We start from the raw sequence: 27,274 nt of genomic DNA on the forward strand, positions 1-27,274 counted from the left end.
AGCATGCGGCAAATGAGACTCCCCACCCACCCTTTCCTTCAACCACTGTCTGTCCCACCTGCGACAAAGACTGTAATTCCCGTAATGGACTGTTCAGTCACCTAAGAACTCACTTTTAGAGTTGTCATGTATGTACTTTTGGGATCACCAGCCACTAGATGGCTTCACTGTTGGAGGCCATTGGGCTGCACGCCTGTGCAGCCCAAGTATAAAAGGCCAGACATTTTGTATATTAGTCATTTTGGGCCTTAATAAAGCAGAGCCAAGGTCATACCTCTTGGAGTTAAACAGTACTCAGTCTAACAGTTATTGCATACACAACAAGAGTGGAAGCAAGTCTTCCTCGATTTCGAGGGACTGCCTATAATGATGATGAGCAAGGATCCAGAAACAGCAATGTGATAATGGCCAGATAATCCATTTTTAGTGATGTTGGTTGAGGGATAAATATCGGCCCGGGACACCGGGGAGAATATCTCCTGCTCTTCTTCTAAATAGTGCTGTGGGATCTTTTACATGTACCCGAGGGGGCAGACGGGGCCTCGGTTTAACGTCTCATCTGAAAGACGGCACCTCCGACAATGCAGCACTCCCTCAGTACTGCATCGATTTTGTGCTGAGGTCTCTGGAGTGGGACTTGAGCCCAAAACCTTCTGACTCAGAGGTGAGGGAGCTACCCACTGAGCTGTGGCTTGCAGCTAATAAGTAATAATTGTCGTAAGAACCTAAGAAATCGGAGTATGAGTAGGCCATACGGCCCCTCGAGCCTGCTCCGCCATTCAATATGATCACGGCTGATCTGATCATGGACTCAGCTCCACTTCCCCGCCCGCTCCCCATAACCCCTCATCCCCTTGTCAGTGTCAAGGAAGAGCTGTCAATGGGAAAGGGTGTCACTGACATTAGGAAGCAACAGATAAATTTAAAGGGATCCAGTTAAGTGCTTACAGCAGCTCAGGAGACAACTGATCTGTGTCTTGAACCTGGGAGAGGGGGTAAAAGCAATCGACACTCCAGTGAGGCCTTGTCTGAAAATGTCCGCTCAGTGAGATGGCAGGCAAAGAACAGGAGCCTGGTCAGCAGCAAATAGTTGAAGATAAAAGTTTATTTAATCAGTTCTGAACTTGCTGACAAACGGAGTGATTACTAATGTAGTAACAATGTATTGTACAATTGCAAATCGTGGAAATAGATGATTAAAAAAACAGTAAGTTCCCTTTGGCCTCTTCCTCCTCTCCTGGAAGCTCACCGTCTCTTTGCAGGCAGCAGTTGCACCTCCGTCCATCAAGGTCACAAGTGGCTAACCGTGTGACAATCATTCACCCTCCCTCATCTGGTGGCGTTAGTTTGCTGGCCGCGGTAAGACCGGCCGGACGCATGGACCCTCAATCCTCCTTCCACTGAGTTCCCAATCTCAACCCGCAAGCCCCCTTATTAAAAAGGGGCACTAAAACCAACAATTTAAAAATTAACTTTTAACAATAATGGTTCAATTTAAAATTTGGTTGCCGGGGGTGATGGTGCACTCCAGTCCCTCCGGCGCCCACCTCTGGCGGAAGGCCACGAGCGTACCGGTGGACACCGCGTGCTCCATCTCCAGGGACACCCTGGCTCGGATGTAACCGCGGAAGAGAGGCAGGCAGTCGGGCTGAACGATCCCCTCGACCGCCCGCTGCCTGGACCGGTTGATGGCCCCCTTGGCCGTGCCCAGGAGCAGTGCTACGAGGAGGCCTTCCGACCTGCCCGCTGAAGTTCTCTTTGGTCATTATTCTAGTTTTCTCTCCCGCTTTTTCGAGATCGGGCGGAGACAGCAACAGGTGAGCAAGGGAGGGACTTCCTGCCATCCCTCGACTGGCCACTCAGCTGGTTGTCACTCCAATGTTCCCCGAGGCCGTGCTTCCCACTGCTTGCAGGTCGAGATTGGGAACTCAGTGGAAGGAGGGTCGAGGGTCCATGCGTCCGGCCAGACAGCCATCGGCAGCTCAGAGTCTTACCATGGCCAGCGAACTAACGCCACCAGCTGAGGGAGGGTGAATGATTGTCACACGGTCTCGGGGTTCATGACAAGGCAGCAGAAATGACCATGGTCCCTTTTTTCTGGGCAACCTGCTGACCCTGGTGGAGACCGTCAGGTCAGAGTGAGTGTAGCTAGGCATGTTCTACTGTTCCATTGAGCCACAAGAGATGAATGTTGACCCTTCCGCTTGTCTCTCTTTGGCGAGCTGCAAAAAAATTTAAACAGATCAGAGTTAAGGAAAGACTTGCATTTATATAGCACCTTTCACGACCACCGGACATCTCAAAGTGCTTTACAGCCAATGAAGTACTTTTCATGCCAGACACGAGACTCCCAAAGCAAACGCTCTACTCGGAACTCCTTCACAGCAAACGAGCCAAAGGTGGGCAGAGGAAACATTGCAAGGACACCCTCAAAGTCTCCCTGATAAAGTGCAACATTCCCACCGACACCTGGGAGTCCCTGGCCAAAGACCAGTCCACCCTAAGTGGAAGAAATGCATCCGGGAGGGTGCTGAGCACCTCGAGTCTCATCGCCGAGAGCATGCAGAAATCAAGTACAAGCAGCGGAAAGAGCAGGCAGCGGCAGTGGCAAACCAGTCCCACCCTCCCTTACCCTCAACGACTGTCTGTCCCATCTGTGACAGGGACTGTGGTTCTCGTATTGGACTGTTCAGCCACCTAAGGACTCATTTTAAGAGAGGAAGCAAGTCTTCCGAGGGACTGCCTATGATGATGATGACTTGTGGAATGCAGTCACTGTTGTAATGTAGGAAACGCGGCAGCCAATTTGCACACAGACAGCAATGTGAGCATGACCAGATAATCTGTTGATTGAGGGATAAATATTGGCCAGGACACCGGGGAGAATTGCCCTGGAGTGGGACTTGAACCCACAGCCTTCTGACTCGGAGGCGAGAGTGCTGCCCACTGAGCCACGGGCTGACGCTGTAGGAGGTGAATGGGGCACTTGGCTTTCGTCCAACAAAATGAAACGGTACAGAAGTATGTGGCCTCGGCGGTCTCTCCCAGCCCCACCGGACCTGCCTGGGCTGTTATATCTCGCATCCGCCCCAACCACACGAGGCTCCTTCCTGCTTAATTGGAAATCCCATCTATTCCTGTTCACCCGAGTCCACATTCCCTGCATTCGCTGACACTCCCCAAGTGTCAGCTTAGATCAGATTTAGCTCCACACCCTAGTGCTCACTCTCGCTTGCTGCTTCCACCCAAACTCCCTGGGCCCTTCAGTATTTTTAAGAATCTTACAGCGTACCTGCGCCATTAATCTTACTGCCACTGGGAACGGGCTCTACTCGGAACTCCTTTGCGGCAAACGAGCCAAAGGTGGGCAGAGGAAACGTTACAAGGACACCCTCAAAGCCTCCCTGATAAAGTGCAACATCCCCACCGACACCTGGGAGTCCCTGGCCAAAGACTGCCCTAAGTGGAGGAAGTGCATCCGGGAGGGCGCTGAGCACCTCGAGCCTCATCGCCGAGAGCATGCAGAAACCAAACGCAGACAGCGGAAGGAGCGTGCGGCAAACCTGTCCCACCCACCCCTTCCCTCAATGACTATCTGTCCCATCTGTGACAGAGACTGTGGTTCTCGTATTCGACTGTTCAGCCACCTAAGGACTCATTCTAAGAGTGGAAGCAAGTCTTCCTCGATTCCGAGGGACTGTCTATGATGATGAGTCTCCTCATCTATTCATCTTACTTTTATGATCGGAGACCTAATTATCTCCTCCTTGCTGAACTGGGCCAATCTTTCCCCATGCGGACATGATATTCCACATGCGGGGGGCGGTAAAATTCAGGCGTTATCGCATCTTCCGACCGTCGTACGCCTGGACCGCTGCTCAGTTCGGTTGACTTCAGTGGGATTGAATATCAGGCAGGGCGTATAATGGGGGACGTATAATGGGTGATGTATAATGGGCAACGGATAATGGGCGACGTCCGTTTTGCGTCCCGCCCAAGTCAGACAAACACCCCGTCTACCATCGCCCTTTGCTTCTTGCCAATGAGCCAATTTCAAATCCAACTTGCCACTTTCCCTTGAATCCTTTTTACTTTTCTGAGCGGTCTGCCATCTTCTTTGAAATAGTGCCGTGGGATTCTTAACATCCACCTGAGAGAGCAGACGGGGCCTCGGTTTAATGTCTCATCCGAAAGACAGCACCTCCGACAGTGCAGCGCTCCCTCGATTTATGTGCTCAAGTCTCTGGCCTGGGACTCGAACCCATGACCTTCTGACTCAGACGAGAGACTGCTGCTCACTGAACCACAGCTGACACCTAAATGACTTTACCATTCCACATCTATGAGGACCAGCAGAGATTGTTTGCAAGGCTCTTGCCTCTGTCACCCTGGTGCTGGCCTCTAGGAGGTTCACTAATGTCCTTTCGGGAAGGAAATCTGCCACCTTTACCCGGTCTGGCCGATTTGTGTCTCCAGACCCACAGCAATGTGGTTGACTCTTAACTGCCCTCTGAAATGGCCCAGCGAGACACTCAGTTTAGGGCAATTATGGGAATGGGCAATAAATGCTGGCCTTGCCAGCGACGACCACGTCCAGTGAATTAATAACGAAAAAAGAAACACGATGGCACGTTTGAGTTGACTGCTTTTCCGATTCTCCTTCCCCAGAGGGATTACTACGGAGCTCAGTGTCTGGGGAATCATCGATCTGCAGCCCAGAGTGCTGCCCCATAACCAGTTGCTGCGTCGCACCATTTAATAGCATCTTTAGAATGTTTGGACTGGATTTTCCGGTCATTTGCGCTCCAGGTTTCGCCCCGGAGCGGCGTGAAAGGCGGCGATGAGGTCTCCAGCGCCATGCCGCGATCTTCGGGTCCGGTTTTGCCGGGAAGAGCTGCGTCCGGCGTGCAACGCCCCCTGGTTGCGACACCGGCGCGAGATTTGAGTCTTGCCCGAGCTGTCCGCCCGGAAGTGCGCCCACAATGACCGCCTGGGAAATCAGCGTGGTCCCACAAACCCGGCGTTGGGAGGAAGGTAAAGTGCTACTAAAGTAATTTTAAGTGTGTTTTTCTTTCAATTTTTTCATGCAATTTGTGTTGTGGTGGCGTGGGCGATGTTTTGGGAATGTTTTTGTGGGGTTTTTTAGGTTCCCCTCACCCCCGCCCCTTATCCCAGGCATCTCTGGGAGCGCTCCCGGCCCGGCTTTTTAGCTCGGGAGTTTCCCATGATAGTGCCCACGAGAGGTGTACAACGCCTCCCTTCGCGCTGCACCCCCGACTCAGGACCCAGTGCCCAAACTTAACAACGAAGACGCAAACTATTCCCAGCCGCTAACTTTCCCGCCCCGCCGCCATTATCGCCCCGAAAACATAAAAGCCTAAACATCCAGCCATTTATTTCAAAAGATCAACAGAAACAAAGAACCTCTCTCCAGCACGAGTCCACCTGTAGCTAGAGCACGCTGGTGTCACCCATCACCGTCTAACACTGCCGGCAGCCAGGGTGGGCTGACTGAATGGCCTGCTTCTGCGGCGTATATACTCATCATCATCATAGGCAGTCCCTCGGAATCAAGGGAGACCTGCTTCCACTCCCAAAGCGAGTTCTCTGGTGACTGAACAGTCCAATACGAGAGCCACAGACTCTGTCACAGACAATGGGGACAGACATTCGTCGAGGGAAGGGGTGGGTGGGGCTGGTTTGCCGCGCGCTCCTTCCGCTGCCTGCGCCTGACCTCTTCACGCTCTTTGCGTTGAGACTCGAAGGACTCAACGCCCTCCCGGATGCACTTTCTCCACCTCGGGCAGTCTTCGGCCAGGGACTCCCAGGTGTCAGTGATGATGTCACGCTTTACCAGGGAGGCTTTGAGGGTGTCCTTGTAACACTTCCACTGCCCACCTTTGGCTCGTTTACCATGAAGGAGCTCCGCATAAAGCATTTGCTTAGGGAGTCTCGTATCAGGTGTGCGAACTATGTGGCCTGCCCAGCGAAGCTGATCGCGTGTGGTCAGTGCTTCAATGCTGGGGATGTTAGCCTGGGCGAGGACACTGATGTTGGTGCGCCTGTCCTTCCAGGGGATTTGTAGGATCTTGTAGAGACATCGTTGGTGATATATCTCCAGCGACTTGAGGTGCCTTCTATACATTGTACATGCCTCAGATCCATACAGGAGGGCGGGTATTACTACAGCCCTGTAGACCATGAGCTTGGTGGTAGATTTAAGGGCCTGGTCTTCAAACACTCTTTTCCTCAGACGGCCGACGGCTGCACTGGTGCACTGGAGGCGGTGTTGAATCTCTGCATCAATGTCTGCCTTTGTTGATAAGAGGCTTCCGAGATTTGGGAAATGGTCTACTTTGTCGAGGGCCACGCCGTGAATCTTGATGATTGGAGGGCAGTGAGATGCCTCCTCCCTCATCTAAATGAGTCTTTCCTCATCTAAATCTATCAGCATTACCCTCTATTCCCTTCTCCCCCATATGCTTGTCCAGCCTCTCCCTTAATTGCAAGTATACTATTCGCCTCAACCACTCCCTGTGGCAGCGAGTTCCACATTCTCACACACCCTCTGGGTAAAGATGTTTCTTCTGAATTCCCTATTGGATTTCTTCGTGACTATCTTATACTGATGGCCTCTAGTTATGCTCTTCCCCACAAGTGGATACATTTTCTCTGTATCAACTCTATCAAAACCTTTCATAATTTTTTAAGACCTCTATTCGGTCACCCCTCAGCCTTCTCTTTTCAACAGAAAAGAGACCTATCCTGTTCATCCTTTTCCAACTGGTAAACCCTTGCATTTCAAGTATCATCCCAGTTCTGAGCCTTTTTGTCTTCTCGAAGACTTCCATCCCATTGATATCAAAGTCCTTAGGTCTACTTAGGTTGCTACTTCTCTATTCCACAGTGGGACGTTCTGTCTGTTAGATAACTGACTCCAGCTGTACTTCACCGGTATAGTGCAGGGAGCAGCATGCGGCGGTCCGGCCCGGAAATTGACGCGGTCCCGGCCTGCAGGCCGGGGCCATCGGAGGGAGCAGCGTGCGGCGGTATACCACTGCAGGGAGCAGCGCGTGCTGCTGCAGGAGGGCGACGGCTGCGAAGCCAGGTCGCTGATTGCAGCGCGGGCAGGCACAGCAGGAGGGGCGAAGGAGCGGCAAGAGTCCGTCGAGGGAAGTGACCGGGGCCCAGGAGAGGTGAGAGCCCAGGGGCAGCACGGGCCCAGCCCACACTGCGATATGTGTGCGCACTAGGTCCGTGCAGCAGAGCTGGTCTCCAGTTGTCTTGGGTAATCCTTGTCACTGGACCAAGACCTAGTTCTGTCAAGCCCGTGTGGTGGCTGGTGTGCAACAGCCACCCCACGTAAAAAAATCCACGCACAGGCATCTTCCACCCTTCACGATGTTGTTCGGGATCGGAAATATTAGGTCCTTCATTGAAACACCTGTGAACTCATCACTTTTTGGGGTGGAAGCAAGTCATTCTCGATACGATGGACTGCCTACGATGATGATGATGGTGGGATGCTTGCTGCTTGTTCCTGCTGCGCTTTTCATTCCCCATGGCTTACCTTGAACTAGGCTGTCGTTGGATTATAGCTTTTGACTCTGTAAACGTTTTCGTAAACGGCCTCACTCGCCTTAAAAGAGAAATGAAAAGCATCAGTTAGTGAGACGCACGGGTCCGGAGACTAGCCGGTGCAGTTGTTGCAATCCCTTTCAGTAGCAGTCATTAGACCTGGATTTTAGATTACACAGGAGACGGAGGGCTACCCCAGTGGCTGTCAAAGATCCATTTTAATCACCTTCTCAGTGATCAGGAACAAAATTCCTTAAAATTCAATTAATGGAGAGGAACACAGAAGATACAATGGATTTAAGTTTCCCAGAACTTGCAGGAAGAACTTAAGAATTAGGAGCAGGAGTAGGCCATTCGGCCCCTCGAGCCTGCTCCACCATTCAAGGGACTGGAGGGTAGCTAATGTAACACCACTTTTTAAAAAAGGAGGGAGAGAGAAAACGAGTAATTATAGACCGGTTAGCCTGACATCAGGAGTGGGAAAAATGTTGGAATCAATTATTAAAGATGAAATAGCAGCACATTTGGAAAGCAGTGACAGGATCGGTCCAAGTCAGCATGGATTTATGAAAGGGAAATCATGCTTGAAAAATCTTCCAGAATTTTTTGAGGATGTAACGAGTAGAGTGGACAAGGGAGAACCAGTGGATGTGGTGTATTTGGACTTTTAAAAGGCTTTTGACAAGGTCCCACACAAGAGATTGATGTGCAAAATTAAAGCACATGGTATTGGGGGTAATGTACTGACGTGGATAGAGAACTGGTTGGCAGACAGGAAGCAGAGAGTCGGGATTAACGGGTCCTTTTCAGAATGGCAGGCAGTGACTAGTGGGGTGCCGCAGGGCTCAGTGCTGGGACCCCAGCTATTTACAATATACATCAATGATTTAGATGAAGGATTTGATTGTAATATCTCCAAGTTTGCAGATGATACTAAGCTGGGTGGCGGTGTGAGCTACAAAGAGGACGCTAAGAGGCTGCAGGGTGACTTGGATCGTTTAGGTGAGTGGGCAAACACATGGTAGATACAGTATAATGTGGATAAATGTGAGGTTATCCACTTTGGTGGCAAAAACACGAAGGCAGAATGTTATCTGAATGGCGGCAGATTAGGAAAAGGGGAGGTGCAACAAGACCTGGGTGTCATGGTACATCAGTCATTGAAAGTTGGCATGCAGGTACAGCAGGCGGTGAAGGCGGCAAATGGTATGTTGACCTTCATAGCTAGGGGTTTTGAGTATAGGAGCAGGGAGGTCTTACTGCAGTTGTACAGAGCCTTAGTGAGGCCTCACCTGGAATATTGTGTACAGTTTTGGTCTCCTAATCTGAAGAAGGACATTCTTGCTATTGAGGGAGTGCAGCGAAGGTTCACCAGACTGATTCCCAGGATGGCTGGACTGACATATGAGGAGAGACTGGATCGACTGGGCCTGTATTCACTGGAGTTTAGAAGGATGAGAGGGGATCTCATAGAAACATATAACATATAAAATTCTGACGGGAAGAATGTTCCCAATGTGGGGAAGTCCAGAACCAGAGGACACAGTCTAAGGATAAGGGGTAAGCCATTTACGACTGAGATGAGGAGAAACTTCTTCACTCAGAGTTGTTAACCTGTGGAATTCTCTACCGCAGAGAGTTGTTGATGCCAGTTCAAGAGGGAGTTAGATATGGCCCTTACGGCTAAGGGGATCAAGGGGTATGGAGAGAAAGCAGGAAAGGGGTACTGAGGTGAATGATCAGCCATGATCTTATTGAATTGCGGTGCAGGCTCGAAGGGCCGAATGGCCTACTCCTGCACCTATTTTCTATATTTCTATGTTTCTATAACATCATGGCTGATCTTCTACCTCAACTCCACTTTCCCACCCGATCCCCATATCCCTTGATTCCACTCGAGTCCAAAAATTTATCGATCTCAGCCTTGAATATTGTCAAAGACTGAGCCTCCACAGCCCTCTGGGGTAGAGAATTCCATAGATTCACCACCCTCTGAGTGAAGAAATTTCTCCTCATCTCAGTCCTAAATGGCCGACCTCTTGTTCTGAGACTGTGACCCCCAGTTCTAGGCTCTCCAGCCCGGGGAAAGAGCCTCTCAGCATCTCCCCTGTCAATCCCCCTCAAAATCCTGTGTTTCAATGAAATCACCTCTCATTCTTCTAAACTCGAGAGTATACGCCCCTTCTACTGAATATCTCCTCATCGGACAGCCCTCTTGTAATGTCTGTAGCTCCACACTGTGGATGCTTGTGTTACTGCAGCTAGTGCTGTTAATAAAGAGCAGGTTACCTGACCAGCAGGTCAGGGGTCACCAGAACCTGCAGCCATTTTACAGGTTCTGTGATGTGTGTGCTCTCTAAGATATGACATTGGCGTCGGGAATGGGATGTAATCAGATAATACAAAGCTGAAATTTTTGGTGGTGAATGATTCAGCCAGCTGACAGAGAGACTTTGAAAGCTTCTCTGTTTTTGGAAATAGCTACAAATCCGAGGTAAATTACGAGCACACTTGGTGAAACTGCCAGAGTCAAAATGGCTGCCCCTAAGGGAGCTATAGGACATGTGGGGGAACGCGACTGTGAAAGTTTCAGAGCATATGTCTATCAGATAGAAATGTTTTTCACTGCAAATAATATTATCGAAATTCCCGATAATGAATACAATAACCGGGCGGTGTTGGAACGAAAAAGAGCTATATTCTTAACTGAGGCTGGGCCCGAGTTGTATGAAACGCTAATAAATTTTCTTGTACCTGACAAGCAAAAGGATACAACGCTGAAACAGATTCTAACTAAGCTAGAACAACATTACAGCCCCGTTCCGTTAGAAATTGCTGAAAGTTATCGTTTCGGAATACGAAATCAGAAGGCCGAAGAAAATATCAGTGAGTACGTTGTAGCATTAAAAAAGCTATCTATTCACTGTAATTTCGGAGACTTTCAGAACCGAGCATTGCGAGACCACTTTGTTTGTGGGATGAAAAATGATGCGATCAGAAGGAAGTTATTGACAACGCCTGACTTGACTTCTGACAACTTGGTCGATGAGCATGGCCGACCAATATTCCCAAGAATTTCATACTAATTTCAGTCATCAGACAACCGAGATGAACCGCCTGCAGGTTCAAAGTAAAAGGCAGTGGGGCCCCAAAGTCTCAGAAACTGGAAATGGGAACAGAGCATTGACATCCTGCTACCGGTGCCTGGGACAACACATTGCTCAACATAGAAACATAGAAACATAGAAACATAGGGCTCAAGTTTCGGACTCCCGCTACAGCGGCGTACATCGGAGAGGGCCGCCTAATTTGTAGAACAAAAATTGCGCCGAATACTTACCTCCCGACTCTCAGATAGCTGTAGGCCCATTTCTAGCTTGGCGCGGCCCAGCAGGAACTGCTGGGGGCGGAGCTACAGCCCTGCGCCAAAAACAGTGCCGGCAGCTGAGCACGTGCACAGTGGCGGCTGCGCGCATGCGCAGTAGCTCCCGGCCCTCCCAGCGCATCCTGTCTCTGGGCGACGACCCTATCCCAGGCCGAAGGGACGTCGCCCCTATCGAAAATAGGTGCAGGAGTAGGCCATTCGGCCCTTCGAACCTGCACCACCATTCAATAAGATCATGACTGATCATTCACCTCAGTGCCCCTTTCCTGCTTTCTCTCCATAACCCTTGAGCCCTTTAGCCGTAAGGGCCATATCTAACTCCCTCTTGAATATATCCAATGAACTGCCCATATGTGAAGGTAGAATGCAGGAAAACTGGGCATCTTGTGAAGGCATGTCGACTGAAGGTTAACCAGCTTTCAAAGCTATGGGTAGAAATCCCCAGAGACTACATAGCATGGAAGAACAACAACAGGACGAGGAGATATTAGAGTTAAATATCATCAGGAGCATGAGGTTAACAGACAGCGATTTGAAAAGTATCATAATCCACATAGATGTTGCAGGATTCAAGATACCCATGGAAATCAACACTGGTGCGTCCATGAGTGTAGTACCGGAGTCGCAATACCGCAACAAATTGCGGGATTTCCCATAGGAGAAAGCCAAGATAGAGCTGTGACGCTACTCGGGAGAGAACATTCTGGTGGTAGGTTGTATCACCGTACTGGTGAGATACAAGGATCAAGTTCAGAGCTTGCCTCTAATAGTAGTGGCAGGAGACAAACCTACCATACTAGGAAGAAATTGGTTGGGATCACAAACTGGATTGGAGTGAGATTTTTTGTGTCAAAACGGGATTTGTGTGAAAGGATGATGTCATCAAGAATTGTCCGAAGGTGTTCTGCAAAACAGGCAGTCCGATCCAAGGCGTCAATGTGAATGTCAGGGTACAGAAGGACGCTAGATTGGTTTATTGCAAGCCACGTTCCGTACCATATGCACTCAAGGAGAACGTTGAGCAAGAACTCAAAAGACTAGAGACTGAGAGCATTATTTCTAAGATAGATCGATGTACCTACGTCCGATGGTAAGGTAAGATTGTGTGGTGATTATAAAGTAACCGTAAACCAGGTTCCAGAGAGTAATGTCCCCAATACATTGCCAAATGTAGAAGATTTGTTGACAACATTGACAGGTGGTCAGATCTTCTCAAAGTTGGATCTGACGAACGCCTACTTAAAGCTGGAACTAGATAAGGAGTCCAAGTCATGCTTGACTATTAATACACATCTAGGCCTATCTCAATTTAATAGGCCACCATTTGGAGTGTCTTCCACCCCTGCCATATTCCAAGGGGTAATGAACCAGATTTTGCAAGGTATTGAAGGGGTAGTATGTTATTTAGATGACATACTCATTTCAGCACCAAATAGGCAAATTCATAACATATTGAATGAAGTCCTCAAACGGCTAGAGAAGCACAGTGTACGAGTGGCTGCTCACAAATGTGAGTTATTTCAAACTCAGTGGAGTACTTAGGGTACAGAGTAGACAAAGATGGTTTACATCCAACCAAGGAAAAACTGGATGCAATCAGAAATGCACCCACTCCCAAGAATATCACTGAACTTCGATTATTTTTGGGTCTTTTGAACTATTATGGGAAGTTCCTACCAAATTTGGCTAAAGTATTACATCGACTAAATGAATTATTGATAAAACAGGTCCATTGGAAGTGGTCAAAAGAATGTGATACAGCATTCAAGGAGTGTAAAAACAACTTGGTAGAGAGCACCATGTTAGTTCACTATGACATATCTAAGGAGATTAAGCTAGCATGTGATGCCTCTCCATATGGAGTTGGGGCAGTAATCTCTCATGTATTAAGTAGTGGGGAGGAGAGACCAATTGCTTTTGCTTTATGCACTCTCAGTGCCAGTGAGCGTAATTATGTGCAAATCGAAAGGGAAGCTTTGGCATTAATTTTTGGGGTCAAGAAGTTCCACAAATACTTGTATGGTCGTAAGTTTACTCTCGTTACAGACCATAAGCCCCTGACAGCAATCCTCCATCCAAAGTCCCCAGTTCCAACATTAGCTGCAGCCCAAATGCAGAGATGGGCTTTGATTTTATCAGCATATATATATGATATTGAATACAGATGATCAGCGGATCACAGTAATGCTGATGCTATGTCTAGATTGCCTTCCACATCACAAGTTACACCTGATAGGGAAGAGGTGTTCTATTTTTTATCCATCGATGAACTGCCAGTCACAGCTGAAGAGATTGGGCGAGCAACGAAATGTGACCCAGTTATGTCAAAGGTGTATGATTATATTGCAAACGGATGGCCAAACCAGCAGGGAATAGACAAAGATATTCATCCATTCTTCATTCGTAAGAATGAATTATCAGTCGATAAAGATTGTATCATGTGGGGTGCAAGAGTGGTTATACCAAATAAATTCAGGTCCAAATTATTAGGAGACCTCCATGACCAGCACCTGGGAATGTGCTTGACCAAGAGTTTTGCTTTGCACACAGTTACTTATGGTGGCCAGGTCTTGAAAAAGAGACAGAGTACATCGTCAGTCAATGTACAACATGTCAATCGGTAAGCAAGCAACCACCACCAATACCATTACAGCCAGGGTGTGGCAAGGGCTACATATCGATTTTGCTGAGCTAGAAGGGCAACAATTGTTCATTGTGATTGATAGCCATTCGAAGAGGTGTTTCCAATGTGGAAAACAACAAGTAAAACATTAGACATTTTGCGAAGATTATTTTCTTCATTTGGCCTGAAATTGTTTCGGATAATGGACCACAATTTAGTCAGAAGAATTTGCACAGTTCATGAGCAAAAATGGTGTGAAACATATCAAGGTCCCACCTTGCTTCGAATGGTGTAGCAGAGCGCACTGTCCAAATTGTAAAACGTGCCCTCATCAAACAAATGTTGGATCCAAATCCAAAGAAACGACAGTTGTCATTGGACCACAAATTGGCTAATTTTCTAATAACGTATCGTAATACTCCTCACACAACTACTGGTAGACCAGCAGAGTTGTTTCTCAAATGACAGCCATGAACCAGATTCTCGTTGTTAAAACTAAACTTGGCACAATCCGTAGAAGAGACACAATTAAGACAGGAAGAGAATCATGATAGAGGTAGAGTAAAAGAGAGAAGTGTGAAATTAAATCAGAAGGTGAGAGTGAAGAGCCATCACCTTAAATGGGTGAAGTGGTTACCAGGAAGAGTGGTGAAGTTATGTGGTCCTCGCACATATTTGGTCAAGATGTTTGATAATGGACAGGTTAGGTTTGTTCACATTGATCATATTTTATCTACAGACATGGAAGGTGGGACCGATTCCATTATTTCTGACTCATCAGATAGTTTTGATACACCAGTAGCAAATCCTACATCCAATGTACTGGAAACAAATCCAAGGGAAAGTCAGAATTTAAGTCTGAGTCCGAGTCAGGAAAACAAACAGTCTGAAGTTAGAGAGAGTTCAAATGGAAATCAAGGACATCCCTTGGTGGAAAACTTCCCTCAGGATCAGCCTCGAATGAGTTTAAATTCAACACCATGTTTGGAAGGTTCTGTTCGAGAGCGAAGGTATCCTCTTCGAAACAGAAAACAAGTGGTTAAGCTTGATTTGTAAATATGGCAAAATAAGTCCATATCCTTTGTTATGTATAACCATGCAAGTTATGTATGATGATTGTTTGTTATAATAACTCTTCATTAAGGAGGGAGAAGTGCAATGTCTGTAGCTCCACACTGTGGACGCCTGTGTTACTGCAGCTAGTGCTGTTAATAAAGAGCAGGTCACCTGACCAGCAGGTCAGGGGTCACTGGAACTTGCAGCCATTTTACAAGCTATGTGATGTGTGTGCTCTCTAAGATATGACATCTCTCATCCCAAGAATTAATCTAGTGAACCTTTGTTGCACCCCCTTGAAGGCAAGGATATCCTTCCTTAGGTATGGAGACCAAAACTATGCACCGTACACTAGGTGAGGTTTTATTTCCTTGTTAAAAAAATGGGTCAGATTCATCTGGAGAAATACAGATTGGGTTTCCATGGAAACGGATGGGTGGAGCTCCTGGAGGTTTACATCACGGTATATGAATATCACTGAACACAAATCAGGCACCGCCCCACCCCCAAGCATAACATGATCCACCTCACCCACTAATCATCATGCATACACACCCCCAAAAACTGTACACTGTTCACCGTGCCCACTGAACACCTTCCAGAACCAACCACCCCCAACCTGAATAATGCACCCAAGCCACACCTTGTTGAATGCCATACTGCACCCATACCCACCCCCATGCCCGCCGACTCACTACACACTCTCTCCCTGCGGGTGAGCTGGTCCCTGTAATATAAAGCACCGCCTAATGGACAACTGTGGTAATGCAACTGCTGATGCAAAAAAAGCATCATGTGACTAGGTCACCTGACAAGTTCCTGTTGAGCCACCTTGTATGTGTGTGTTTATGATGTCGTAAGAATATATCACAATCCCAGCCTCTTCTCAAGCTGTCCCCAGCTGCTCGGAGTTATGAGCAACCCTGCCAAATACACACCATCAGCCCCGCTGCCCCGTGCCTGCACCCATCAGATTGTGCCCGCTGCGAGTTACCTTTGCTGGGGCGCTGGGTTCCTTCGGCTCGTCTCTTTTCAGAGTGTCGTAGACCACAGCAGAGGGCACCTTAAAAGGGAGAAAAGCATAACCGTGAGGGAGTCATTCTGAATCGTGGGCTTGACAGAGCCACATCAGTGAGTGGGCACCCCAGGGGCACATCTGCAGCTTTCCTGAACAGGCACAGACCGAGTTGTAACCCCACATTGTCCCATCCATGCTGGACACCACGTCCTGCTCACCTGTAGGAAGTCATGTGGGTTAATCCCATGATGCTGGAGAAAGAAAGACTTGCATTTATATAGCGCCTTTCACGACCACTGAATGTCGCAAAGCACTTCAAAGCCAATGAAGTACTTTTCAAGTGTAGTCACTGTTGTAATGTGGGAAACGCATCAGCCAATTTGCACACAGCAAGCTCCCATACACAGCAATGTGATAATGGCCCAGATAATCTGCTTTTTGTTGTGCTAATTGAGGGATAAATATTGGCCAGAACACCGGGGGTAACTCCCCTGCTCTTCTTTGAAATAGTGCCAAGGGATCGTTTACGTCCAGCTGAGAGAGTAGACAGGGCCTCGGTTTAACGTCTCGTCCGAAAGAAGGCACCTCCGACAGTGCGGCACTCCCTCAGCACTGCACTGGGAATGTCAGCCTAGATTTTTGTGCTCAAGTCTCTGGAGTGGGACTTGAACCCACAACCTTCTGACTCAGAGGCAAGAGTGCTACCCACTGAGCCACAGCTGACACAAGTAGTGGGGAAATAAAATGTTAAAAATCAGCTTTTGATTGCAATCAAGTGATTTGTTCTGTTCGATGAGTCTGTGTTTACATGAGGGGATTCCAAGATCATATTTGGCTGCGAATTTCCCTCCCCTCAAACAATAATTAACATATATAGCACCTTTAACGTAACGTAAGGTTTTAAGGTGCTTTGCAGGAGGAGCATTAACAAACAAAATTTGACACCGAGCCACATAAGGAGATATTAGGACAGGTGACCAAAAGCTTGGGCATTGAGGCACGTTTTAAAGATGGTCAGAATGGAGGAGAGAGAGTTAGAGAGACGGAGAGATTTAGGGAAGAAATTCCAACGCTTAAGGTCCAGGCAGCTGAAGGCACTTCTGCCGATGGAGAAATTGTGCCCGCAGCCCCGTGCCAGCGCCCATCAGGCTGTGCCTGCTGAACTGTGCCCGCTGAACCATGCCTGCACCCATCAGGCTGTGCCCGCTGGCCTGCACCCATCAGATTGTGCCTACTACCCCGTGCCCGCACCCATCAGATTGTGCCCGCAGCCCCGTGCCCATCAGATTGTGCCCGCTGCCCCATGCCCGCACCCATCAGATTGTGCCCGCAGCCCCGTGCCCACACCCATCAGATTGTGCCCGCAGCCCCGTGCCCATCAGATTGTGCCCGCTGCCCCATGCCCGCACCCATCAGATTGTGCCCGCAGCCCCGTGCCCATCAGGTTGTGCCCGCTGCCCCATGCCCGCACCCATCAGATTGTGCCCGCTGCGAGTTACCTTTGCCGGGGCGCTGGGTTCCTTCGGCTCGTCTCTTTTCAGAGTGTCGTAGACATCAGCGGTGGGGCGTGAGGGCACCTTAAAAAGGAGAAAAGCATAACCGTGAGGGAGTCATTCTGAATCGTGGGATTGATGGAGCCACATCAGTGAGTGGGCACCCCAGGGGCACATCTGCAGCTTTCCTGAACAGTACTGGACAGGTACAGACCGAGTTGTAACCCCACATTGTCCTATCCGTACTGGACACCACGTCCTGCTCACCTGCAGGAAGCCATGTGGGTAATGGCTTAATCCCATGGTGCTGGAGAAAGAAAGACCTGCATTTATATAGCGCCTTTCACGACCACTGAATGTCTCAAAGCACTTCACAGCCAATGAAGTACTTTTCAAGTGTAGTCACTGTTGTAATGTGGGAAACACGTCAGCCAATTTATGCACAGCAAGCTCCCACACACAGAAACGTGATATTGGCCCTGATAATCTGTTTTTTTGTTATGTTGATTGAGAGATAAATATTGGCCCCAGGACACCAGGGATAACTCCCCTGCTCTTCTTTGAAATAGTACCAAGGGATCGTTTACGTCCACCTGAGCGAGCAGACGGGGCCTCGGTTTAACATCTCATCCGAAAGGCGGCATCTCCGACAGTGCAGCACTCCCTCAGCACTGCACTGGGAGTGTCAGCCTAGATTTTTGTGCTCAAGTCCCTGGAGTGGGACTTGAACCCACAACCTTCTGACTCAGGCGAGTGTGCTGCCCACTGAGCCCCAGCTGACACAAGTAGTGGGGAAATAAAATGTTAAAAATCAGCTTTTGATTGCAATCAAGTGATTTGTTCTGCTCGATGAGTCTGTGTGCACATTAGGTGATTCCAAGATCATATCTGGCTGTGGTTTCCCCTCCCCAAAACAATAATTAGCATTTATATAGCACCTTTAGTGTAGCGCAAGGTTTTAAGGGGCTTTGCAGGAGCATTAACAAACAAAATTTGACACTGAGCCACATAAGGAGATATTAGGACAGTTGACCAAAAGCTTGGACATTGAGGCACGTTTTAAAGAGGGTCTTAAAAGAGGCGAGAGAGGTAGAGAGGCGGAGAGGTTTAAGAAGCGAATTCCAGAGCTTGGGGCAGCTGAAGGAACGGCCTCCAATGGTGGAGCCATGAAATTTGGGAATGGGCTAGAGGCCAAAAGTGGAGGAGTGCCGAGATCTTGGTGGTTTGTGAAGCTGGAGGAGGTTATAGAGATCGGCGAGGGGCGAGGTCATGGAGGGATTTTGAAATTGAGGTGTTGCTGGACAATGGTCAAACAACTTGCCAATATTCACAGTCTCGGTTAGCGCACGAAAACTAACGATTTGGTTTGTCAGCCGTGGCTCAGTGGGTAGCACACTCGCCTTTGAGTCAGAAGGTTGTGGGTTCAAGTCCCACACCAGAGACTTGAGCACAAAAATCTAGGCTGACACTCCAGTGCAGTAGTGAAATTTACAGTGGAGAAAGAGGATAACATGCCAGAAATCCCAAAGATACAATATTAAATCAGGGACTTAATGAAAATAAAATAATAGTAATGAAGAAAATAATGGCACGAAAGAGTGACAAATCCCCAGGGCCAGATGCTTTCCATCCCAGGGGTTTAAAGGATGGAGGTGAGCACATGCAGATGTCCCAACTATAATCTTCCAAGGTTCTTTTGATTCAGGAACCGTTCCTTGGAAAATTGCGCATGTCACTCCGCTATTTAAGAATGGGGAGAGAGGGAAACCAGGGAATTATAGACCAGTTAGCCGAACATCTGTTGTCAGGAAATTGCTAGTGTCTATACTTAAGGAGAGGGTGACTGAACACCTTGAACATTTTCAGCTGATCAGAGAAAGTCAGCATGGATTTGTGAAAGGTAGGTCATGCCTAACAAACCTGATTAGTTTCATCATCTCCACAAAAAATTCAGTGGACAGGGGAATGTCTATGGATGTTATTTATCGGGTGGGGTGGAGTGTATATGTCGTGATACACAAGGTATCGCAATTCTGTAGTACAGTTTTGGTTTCCATATTTATGAAAGGATATACTTGCTTTGGAGGCAGTTCAGAGAAGGTTCACTAGGTTGATTCCGGAGATGAGAGGGTTGACTTATGAGGAAAGGTTGAGTACGTTGGGCCTCTACTCATTGGAATTCAGAGGAATGAGAGGTGGTCTTATCGAAACGTCTAAGACTATGAGGGGGCTTGACAAGGTGGATGCAGAGAGGATGTTTCCACTGATAGGGGAGAATAGAACCAGGGGACATTATCTTAGAATAAGGGGCCGCCCATTTAAAACTGAGATGAGGAGGAATTTCTTCTCTCAGAGGGTTGTAAATCTGTGGAATTTTCTGCCTCAGAGCTATGGAAGCTGGGTCATTGAATAAATTTAAGACAGAGATAGACAGTTTCTTAACCGATAAGGGAATAAGGAGTTATGGGGAGCGGGCAGGGAAGTGGACCAGTGATAGATCTCTTAATTTCCAATGAAATACGAACTCCGATGGTAGTTTTAACTTTTTAATACTGGCAGAGAGCAACAAACTGCTGGCTGATTGCCAGTTTCTTTGTTCTACTGAGACACATGGTCAAAATGGCTGTACTTTATACCTGGATCAATTTACAGAAAAGAACTCGCCTTCTTTGACCTTATTGGCTCAATTGAAAGTCTTTTAACGTTTTATTGGCTCGCTACCCAAGGTCCGAAAATGTCAAGTTGATTGATGAGTTAATGCAACATGCTGAGCAGCACGTAGCAGCCTTGACTTGGGGGTCTGTGAATTTTCACAGAAAGTCTAAATGAGCCTGTTTGAATACTCTATCAATACCGATAAGGGAATAAGGAGCTATGGGGAGCGGGCAGGGAAGTGGACCAGAGTCCATGATCGTATTAAATGGTGGAGCAGGCTCGAGGGGCCATGTGGCCTACTTCTGCTCCTATTTCTTATGTTCTTATGTTCTCATGGTCTTTACCTGTCCATCATTGCTCGTATGTTCGTAACTCTCACTTTCACACTCACCATGTAAACCGGTTCCTCCTCCGGCCGCCCTGTCACTCTGCACTTCCTTACGATCTGAAAGAGGGAGGCAACTAAGATTAACAGATTTGTCCGACCACCGCTTGATTGTAAATACAAAGGGCAACAGGCTGGAGATGCACGGCAGGTCGGGCAGCATTGGTGGAGCAACAGAAGTCTGTTGGTCGAGGTTGCAGCTCTCGAGGACACCTGAGCAAGGGTCTGAGGACCTCAAAGCGCCGAAATGGCCGATTCAGTTTCTCCGTGGCTGCTGCCTGACCCGCCCGGTGTGGCCAGCCGTTGCCGGTCGAAGATTTCCAGCACCAGCGGCAATATGATTTTGCGCGGCTAACTGCACCATTGGCTGGCGGGCTTCACCGAAAAAGATGTGGAACAAGTGGAGCTCCAAAATAAAAGTCAACAAGGTACTTACTGTTATGTATGTAACTATGTAATACTTACCACCAGAGGGCGCGACTGTTGGAGTCCTAATGGTCACCTGCACACATGTGCAGGGCCAGTATAAAAGGTTGGCTGCCATGTTGTTTAGACTCTGGAGTTGTAATAAAGATGACTAAGGTCACACTAACTTTAGCTCACAATACTCAGCCTTATGGAGTTCTTCTATACATAATAATTGGCGACGAGTAACAGAATACGAACCTTCACACAACCATGGCTGCCATTGGACTATTAGAGAGATTCGTAGAGGGTGATGATTGGGAAGCCTTCGTCGAGCATCTCGACCAATACTTCGTGGCCAACGAGCTGGAAGAAGTCACTAATGTGGTCAAGCGCTGGGCGGTTCTTCTCACCGTCTGTGGGCCTAAAATATACGGCCTCATCAAGAATCTGCTCGCACCCCGACAAAACCAATGGAGAAGGAATATACAGAGTTGTGCATGGAGGTTCGGGACCACCTCAAGCCGAAGGAGAGTATCCTCATGGCCAGATATCGTTTTTACACGCACCATCGCTCCGGGGGGCCAGGGCGTGGCGGATTATGTCGCCGTCCTGAGACTTCTCGCGGGACCTTTCGATTTTGGCGCTGCGTTGGGGCAAATGCTGCGAGACTTTTTCGTGCTGGGCATCAGCCACGAGGTCATTCTTCAAAAGCTGCTGGCTGCCGAAACCCTAGACCTGAACAGGGCCATCGCGATCGCCCAGGCATGCATGGCCACGGATGATAACACCAAACAGATATCTTCTCAACATCGATGCTCACCGGCAAGTACTGTGCATGAAATGATTTCGCGAGCAGGCCGAACTGCATATGGCAGGGCCTATACGTCTGTGGCTGCAAGACCTGTGATACTCAGAGTCCGCCATCGGGAGTGAATGTGAATCCATTAACACCGTGTTGGCTCTGCGGGGGTAATCATCGGGCCCATCAATGTCGATTCAAGCACTACGTGTGCAAAGGCTGCACAACAATGGGGCACCTCCAGCGAATGTGCAAACGTGCTGCGACACACCACGTGGCAGAGGATGATCGATCCGGCGCGGATCACGCAGCACAGGCAACTCAACCTGAGGAAGAAATGTATGGGGTGCATACCTTCACCACCAAGAGCCCTCCTATAATGCTGAAAGTCAAATTAAATGGAGTTCCAGTATCCATGGAGTTGGACACGGGTGCGAGTCAGTCAATAATGAGCCAGAAGGCTTTCGAGAAACTGTGGGGCAATAAGGCACAAAGGCCTAAACTGAGCCCGATTAATGCAAAGCTGCGTACCTACACCAAAGAGCTCATACCAGTCATTGTAAGTGAGGCAGTGAAGGTATCATATGATGGGGCTGTGCATGATCTATCATTGTGGATTGTTCCAGGCAATGGCCCAAAGCTGTTTGGCAGAAGCTGGCTGGAAAAGATTAGAATGACATCAAAGCACTATCTTCAGTGGATGACGCCTCGTGTGCTCAAGTGCTGAGCAAGTTTCCCTCGCTATTCGAACCAGGCATCGGCAACTTCACAGGCGCCAAGTTACAGATCCATCTAGGCCCTGAAGCACGGCCCATCCATCACAAGGCTCGGGCGGTTCCATACATGATGAGGGAGAGAGTCGAGATCAAACTGGACAGACTCCAACGCGAAGGAATCATATCGCCAGTCAAGTTCAACGAGTGGGCCAGTTCAATTGTTCCGGTGTTGAAAAGCGATGGCACAGTCAGAATCTGCGGAGACTACAAGGTAATGATTAACCGAGTCTCACTACAGGACCAGTACTCGCTGCCCAAGGCAGATGACCTGTTTGCAACGTTAGCGGGGGGGGGGGGGGGGGGGGGGCGGCGGGCGGAAGTCGTTCACCAAGTTGGACCTAACCTCCGCCTACCTGACACAGGAGCTGGCTAAATCTTCGAAAAGACTGACGTGCATCAGCACACACAAAGGACTGTTCATCTGACCTAGATACATTTTAAAAAGAGGCAGCTCGTGCAGAGCACGGAATGCAACAGCATAGAGTGGCATTTGTGAGTTTGGTAAGTGGGTGAGTTTTAAGGGTTATTCTCGTTAAACCATTTGGAGGCTGGAGTAAATTGTTAGTGGCAATTGCCAGTAGCTTCTAAGTAAGTAGCAGTTTAATTTAAAGGGGAAAAGTTAAATAGTTGGAAATCTTTCAGGTTTAGGCAGAGAAAACGAAGGTAACTCTCCAGTAGGAGGTAATTAGCAGCTAGTTAAAACCAGTTCTGTAAACGACTGACCAGTAGTGAGTCATCTGACCTAGATACAGTTTAAAAAGAGGCAGCTCGTGCAGAGCACGGAGTGCAGCAGCATAGAGTGGCATTTGAGAGTTTGGTAAGTGGGTGAGTTCGGGCGGCAGGTGCTGTTTTGTCTTGTTTTTCCTACCAGTGCTGACACTAGAGCAGCTAATAAGGAGTGCGAGAGTAGGAGACGGAGGCCCAGAGACCAGCCCAACCAGTTGCAGACAAAGAGAGAGGGATGCGAAATCGAGAGGTGACGTCACAGCCAAGATGGTAAGGGGTTAGCTGTTCGACTGGTAAGCATAACTCTCTTTTAGACTGACTTTTAGATTGGTTTAATTGGCAGCCAACCAATAAGTAGCTGTTTGGTGTTTAAGTAAATTTTAGTAAGTAAATTAATTTAAGGGTTAAGTCATGGCAGGAGAGCTCGGACCCGTGTTATGCTCCTCCTGTGCTATGTGGGAAGTCAGGGACGCTTCCAGTGTCCCTGACTACTATGTGTGCGGGAAGTGTGTCCAGCTGCAGCTCCTGACAGACCGCATGACGGCACTGGAGCTACGGATGGACTCACTCTGGAGCATGCGCGATGCTGAGAATGTTGTGGATAGCACATTTAGTGAGTTGGTCACACTGCAGGTAAGGGTTAGGACAAATAGTGAATGGGTGACCAAGAGACAAGGCAAGAGCAGGAAGGTAGTGCAGGAGTCCCCTGCGGTCATCTCCCTCCAAAACAGATATACCGTTTTGGATACTGTTGGGGTAGATGACTTACCGGGGAAGGCACCAGCAGCCATGGCACCGTGGGTGGCTCTGCTGCACAGAAAGGTGGGAAAAAGAGTTGGAGAGCTATAGTGATAGGGGACTCTATTGTAAGGGGAATAGATAGGAGTTTCTGCGGCCGCAACCGAGACTCCAGGATGGTATGTTGCCTCCCTGATGTCTCGGAGCGGCTGCAGAGCATTCTGGAGAGGGAGGGTAAACAGCCAGTTGTCGTGGTACATGTAGGTACCAACGATATAGGTAAGAAGCGGGAAGAGGTCCTACAAGCTGAATTTAGGGAGCTAGGAGTTAAATTAAAATGTAGGACCTCAAAGGTAGTAATCTCTGGATTGCTACCAGTGCCACGTGCTAATCAGAGTAGAGGGAGCAGGATAGTTAGAATAAATACGTGGCTTGAGCAGTGGTGCAAGAGGGAGGGATTCAAATTCCTGGGACATTGGAAGCAGTTCTGGGGGAAGTGGGACCTGTACAAAAGGGACGGTCTGCACTTGGGCAGGACTGGAACTGATGTCCTAGGGATAACATTTGCTAATGCAGTTCGGGAGTGTTTAAACTAATATGGCAGGGGGATGGGAACCTATGTAGCGAGATAGGGCGAAGTAATATGGAGTCAGAAACAGATGGTAGAAAGGTAAAAAGCAATAGTGGAAGGCCGAGTAAACAAAGGCAAGAAACAAAAAGGGCCACACTACATCATAATTCTAAAAGGACAAAGGGTGTTAAAAAACAAGCCTGAAGGCTTTGTGTCTTAATGCAAGGAGTATCCGTAATAAGGTGGATGAATTAACTGTGCAAATAGATGTTAACAGATATGATGTGATTGGGATTACAGAGACGTGGCTCCATGATGATCAGGGCTGGGAACTCAACATCCATGGGTATTCAATGTTCAGGGAGGATAGAATAAAAGGAAAAGGAGGTGGGGTAGCATTGCTGGTTAAAGAGGAGATTGATGCAATAGTTAGGAAGGACATTAGCTTGGATGATGTGGAATCTATATGGGTAGAGCTGCAGAACACCAAAGGGCAAAAAACGTTAGTGGGAGTTGTGTACAGACCTCCAAACAGTAGTAGTGATGTTGGGGAGGGCATCAAACAGGAAATTAGGGGTGCATGCAATAAAGGTGCAGCAGTTATCATGGGTGACTTTAATATGCATATAGATTGGGCTAACCAAACTGGAAGCAATACGGTGGAGGAGGATTTCCTGGAGTGCATAAGGGATGGTTTTCTAGACCAATATGTCGAGGAACCAACTAGAGGGGAGGCCATCTTAGACTGGGTGTTGTGTAATGAGAGAGGATTAATTAGCAATCTCATTGTGCAAGGCCCCTTGGGTAAGAGTGACCATAATATGGTGGAATTCTATATTAGGATGGTGAATGAAACAGTTAATTCAGAGACCATGGTCCAGAACTTAAAGAAGGGTAACTTTGAAGGTATGAGGCGTGAATTGGCTAGGATAGATTGGCGAATGATACTTAAGGGGTTAACCGTGGATGGGCAATGGCAGACATTTAGAGATCGCATGGATGAAATACAACAATTGTACATTCCTGTCTGGCGTAAAAATAAAAAAGGGAAGGTGGCTCAACCGTGGCTATCAAGGGAAATCAGGGATAGTATTAAAGCCAAGGAAGTGGCATACAAATTGGCCAGAAATAGCAGTGAACCCGGGGACTGGGAGAAATTTAGAACTCAGCAGAGGAGGACAAAGGGTTTGATTAGGGCAGGGAAAATAGAGTACGAGAGGAAGCTTGCAGGGAACATTAAGACGGACTGCAAAAGTTTCTATAGATATGTAAAGAAAAAAAGGTTAGTAAAGACAAACATAGGTCCCCTGCAGTCAGAATCAGCGGAATTCATAACGGGGAACAAAGAAATGGCAGACCAATTGAACAAGTACTTTAGTTCGGTATTCACTAAGGAGGACACAAACAACCTTCAGGATATAAAAGGGGTCAGAGGGTCTAGTAAGAAGGAGGAACTGAGGGAAATCCTTATTAGTCAGGAAATTGTGTTGGGGAAATTGATGGGATTGAAGGCCGATAAATCCCCAGGGCCTGATGGACTGCATCCCAGAGTACTTAAGGAGGTGGTCTTGGAAATAGCGAATGCATTGCCAGTCATTTTCCAACATTCCATAGACTCTGGATCAGTTCCTATGGAGTGGAGATTCGCCAATGTAACCCCACTTTTTAAAAAAAGGAGGCAGAGAGAACACAGGGAATTATAGACCGGTCAGCCTGACATCGATAGTGGGTAAAATGATGGAATCAATTATTAAGGATGTCATAGCAGCGCATTTGGAAAGAGGTGACATGATAGGTCCAAGTCAGCATGGATTTTTGAAAGGGAAATCATGCTTGACAAATCTTCTGGAATTTTTTGAGGATGTTTCCAGTAGAGTGGACAAGGGAGAACCAGTTGAACCAGAAGGCTTTCGACAAGGTCCCACACAAGAGATTAATGTGCAAAGTTAAAGCACATGGGATTGGGGGTAGTGTGCTGACATGGATTGAGAACTGGTTGTCAGACAGGAAGCAAAGAGTAGGAGTAAATGGGTACTTTTCAGAATGGCAGGCAGTGACTAGTGGGGTACCGCAAGGTTCTGTGCTGGGGCCCCAGCTGTTTATATTGTACATTAATGATTTAGAAACATAGAAACATAGAAAATAGGTGCAGGAGTAGGCCATTCGGCCCTTCGAGCCTGCACCGCCATTCAATGAGTTCATGGCTGAACATGCTGAACATTAGACGAGGGGATTAAATGTAGTATCTCCAAATTTGCGGATGACACTAAGTTGGGTGGCAGCGTGAGCTGTGAGGAGGATGCTATGAGGCTGCAGAGAGACTTGGATAGGTTAGGTGAGTGGGCAAATGCATGGCAGATGAAGTTATGGGCCCAAGTTTCCACACGATAAAAAACGGGCGCCCCTCCGAGCTGGGCGCCCGTTTTCCGCGCCTAAAACGGCGCCTAAAAACAAAATCGCGATTCTGGAGCGTTCTGCAGCTCCTTGTCTGCTTGGCACGGCGCCCAGGGGGGGCGGAGCCTGCACTCGCGCCGATTTTGTAAGTGGGAGGGGGCGGGTACTATTTAAATTAGTTTTTTTCCAGCCGGCAACGCTGCGCGTACGCGTTGGAGCGTTCGCGCAGTGTGAAAAAAACATTGGCACTCGGCCAATTTTGTAGTTCTTTGTAGCTGTTTAATTTTTGAATTTTTTTTTAATAAAAGCACATTGCCATCAGCACATCAGCACTTGCAGCCTTCTCACTGTCTCCTTCCCCTGCCCCCCCGCAGGAAGAACGGGCGCCTCCCCCCCCCCCTGCGGGAAAGAACGGGCTCCTCCTCCCCCCCCCCCCCGCAGGAAAGAATGGGCGCCTCCTCTTCCCCCCCTACCCCCGCGGGAAGAATGGGCGCCTCCCCCCCCGCGGGAAAGAACGGGCGCCTCCCCCCCCCCCGCGGGAAAGAATGGGCGCCTCCTCTTCCCCCCCCACCCCCGCGGGAAGAATGGGCGCCTCCTCTTCCCCCCCCACCCCCGCGGGAAGAATGGGCGCCTCCCCCCCCGCGGGAAAGAACGGACGCCTCTTCCCCC

General features: G+C 48.4%; 1 protein-coding gene across 2 annotated transcripts in view; it reads right to left on the reverse strand.

Annotated features, from left to right (window-relative positions):
- Window positions 1-1,086: 1,086 nt before the first annotated feature.
- LOC139237929 (sialic acid-binding Ig-like lectin 8) overlaps window positions 1,087-27,274 on the reverse strand; it is a 44,969-nt gene continuing 18,781 nt past the window's right edge. For both annotated transcript variants that reach the window (XM_070867248.1, XM_070867247.1), the window contains 5 exons: window positions 20,200-20,253; window positions 17,160-17,237; window positions 15,637-15,705; window positions 7,571-7,639; window positions 1,087-2,222 (listed from right to left, as the gene is read on the reverse strand). In XM_070867248.1, the coding sequence (XP_070723349.1) occupies window positions 7,577-7,639; window positions 15,637-15,705; window positions 17,160-17,237; window positions 20,200-20,253 (264 nt within the window). In that variant the 3' untranslated portion in view covers window positions 1,087-2,222; window positions 7,571-7,576. The remainder of the gene's footprint in view (window positions 2,223-7,570; window positions 7,640-15,636; window positions 15,706-17,159; window positions 17,238-20,199; window positions 20,254-27,274) is intronic.

The sequence above is a fragment of the Pristiophorus japonicus genome, chromosome 24 (assembly GCF_044704955.1).
Source record: "Pristiophorus japonicus isolate sPriJap1 chromosome 24, sPriJap1.hap1, whole genome shotgun sequence".
Taxonomy (NCBI): Eukaryota; Metazoa; Chordata; class Chondrichthyes; family Pristiophoridae; genus Pristiophorus; species Pristiophorus japonicus.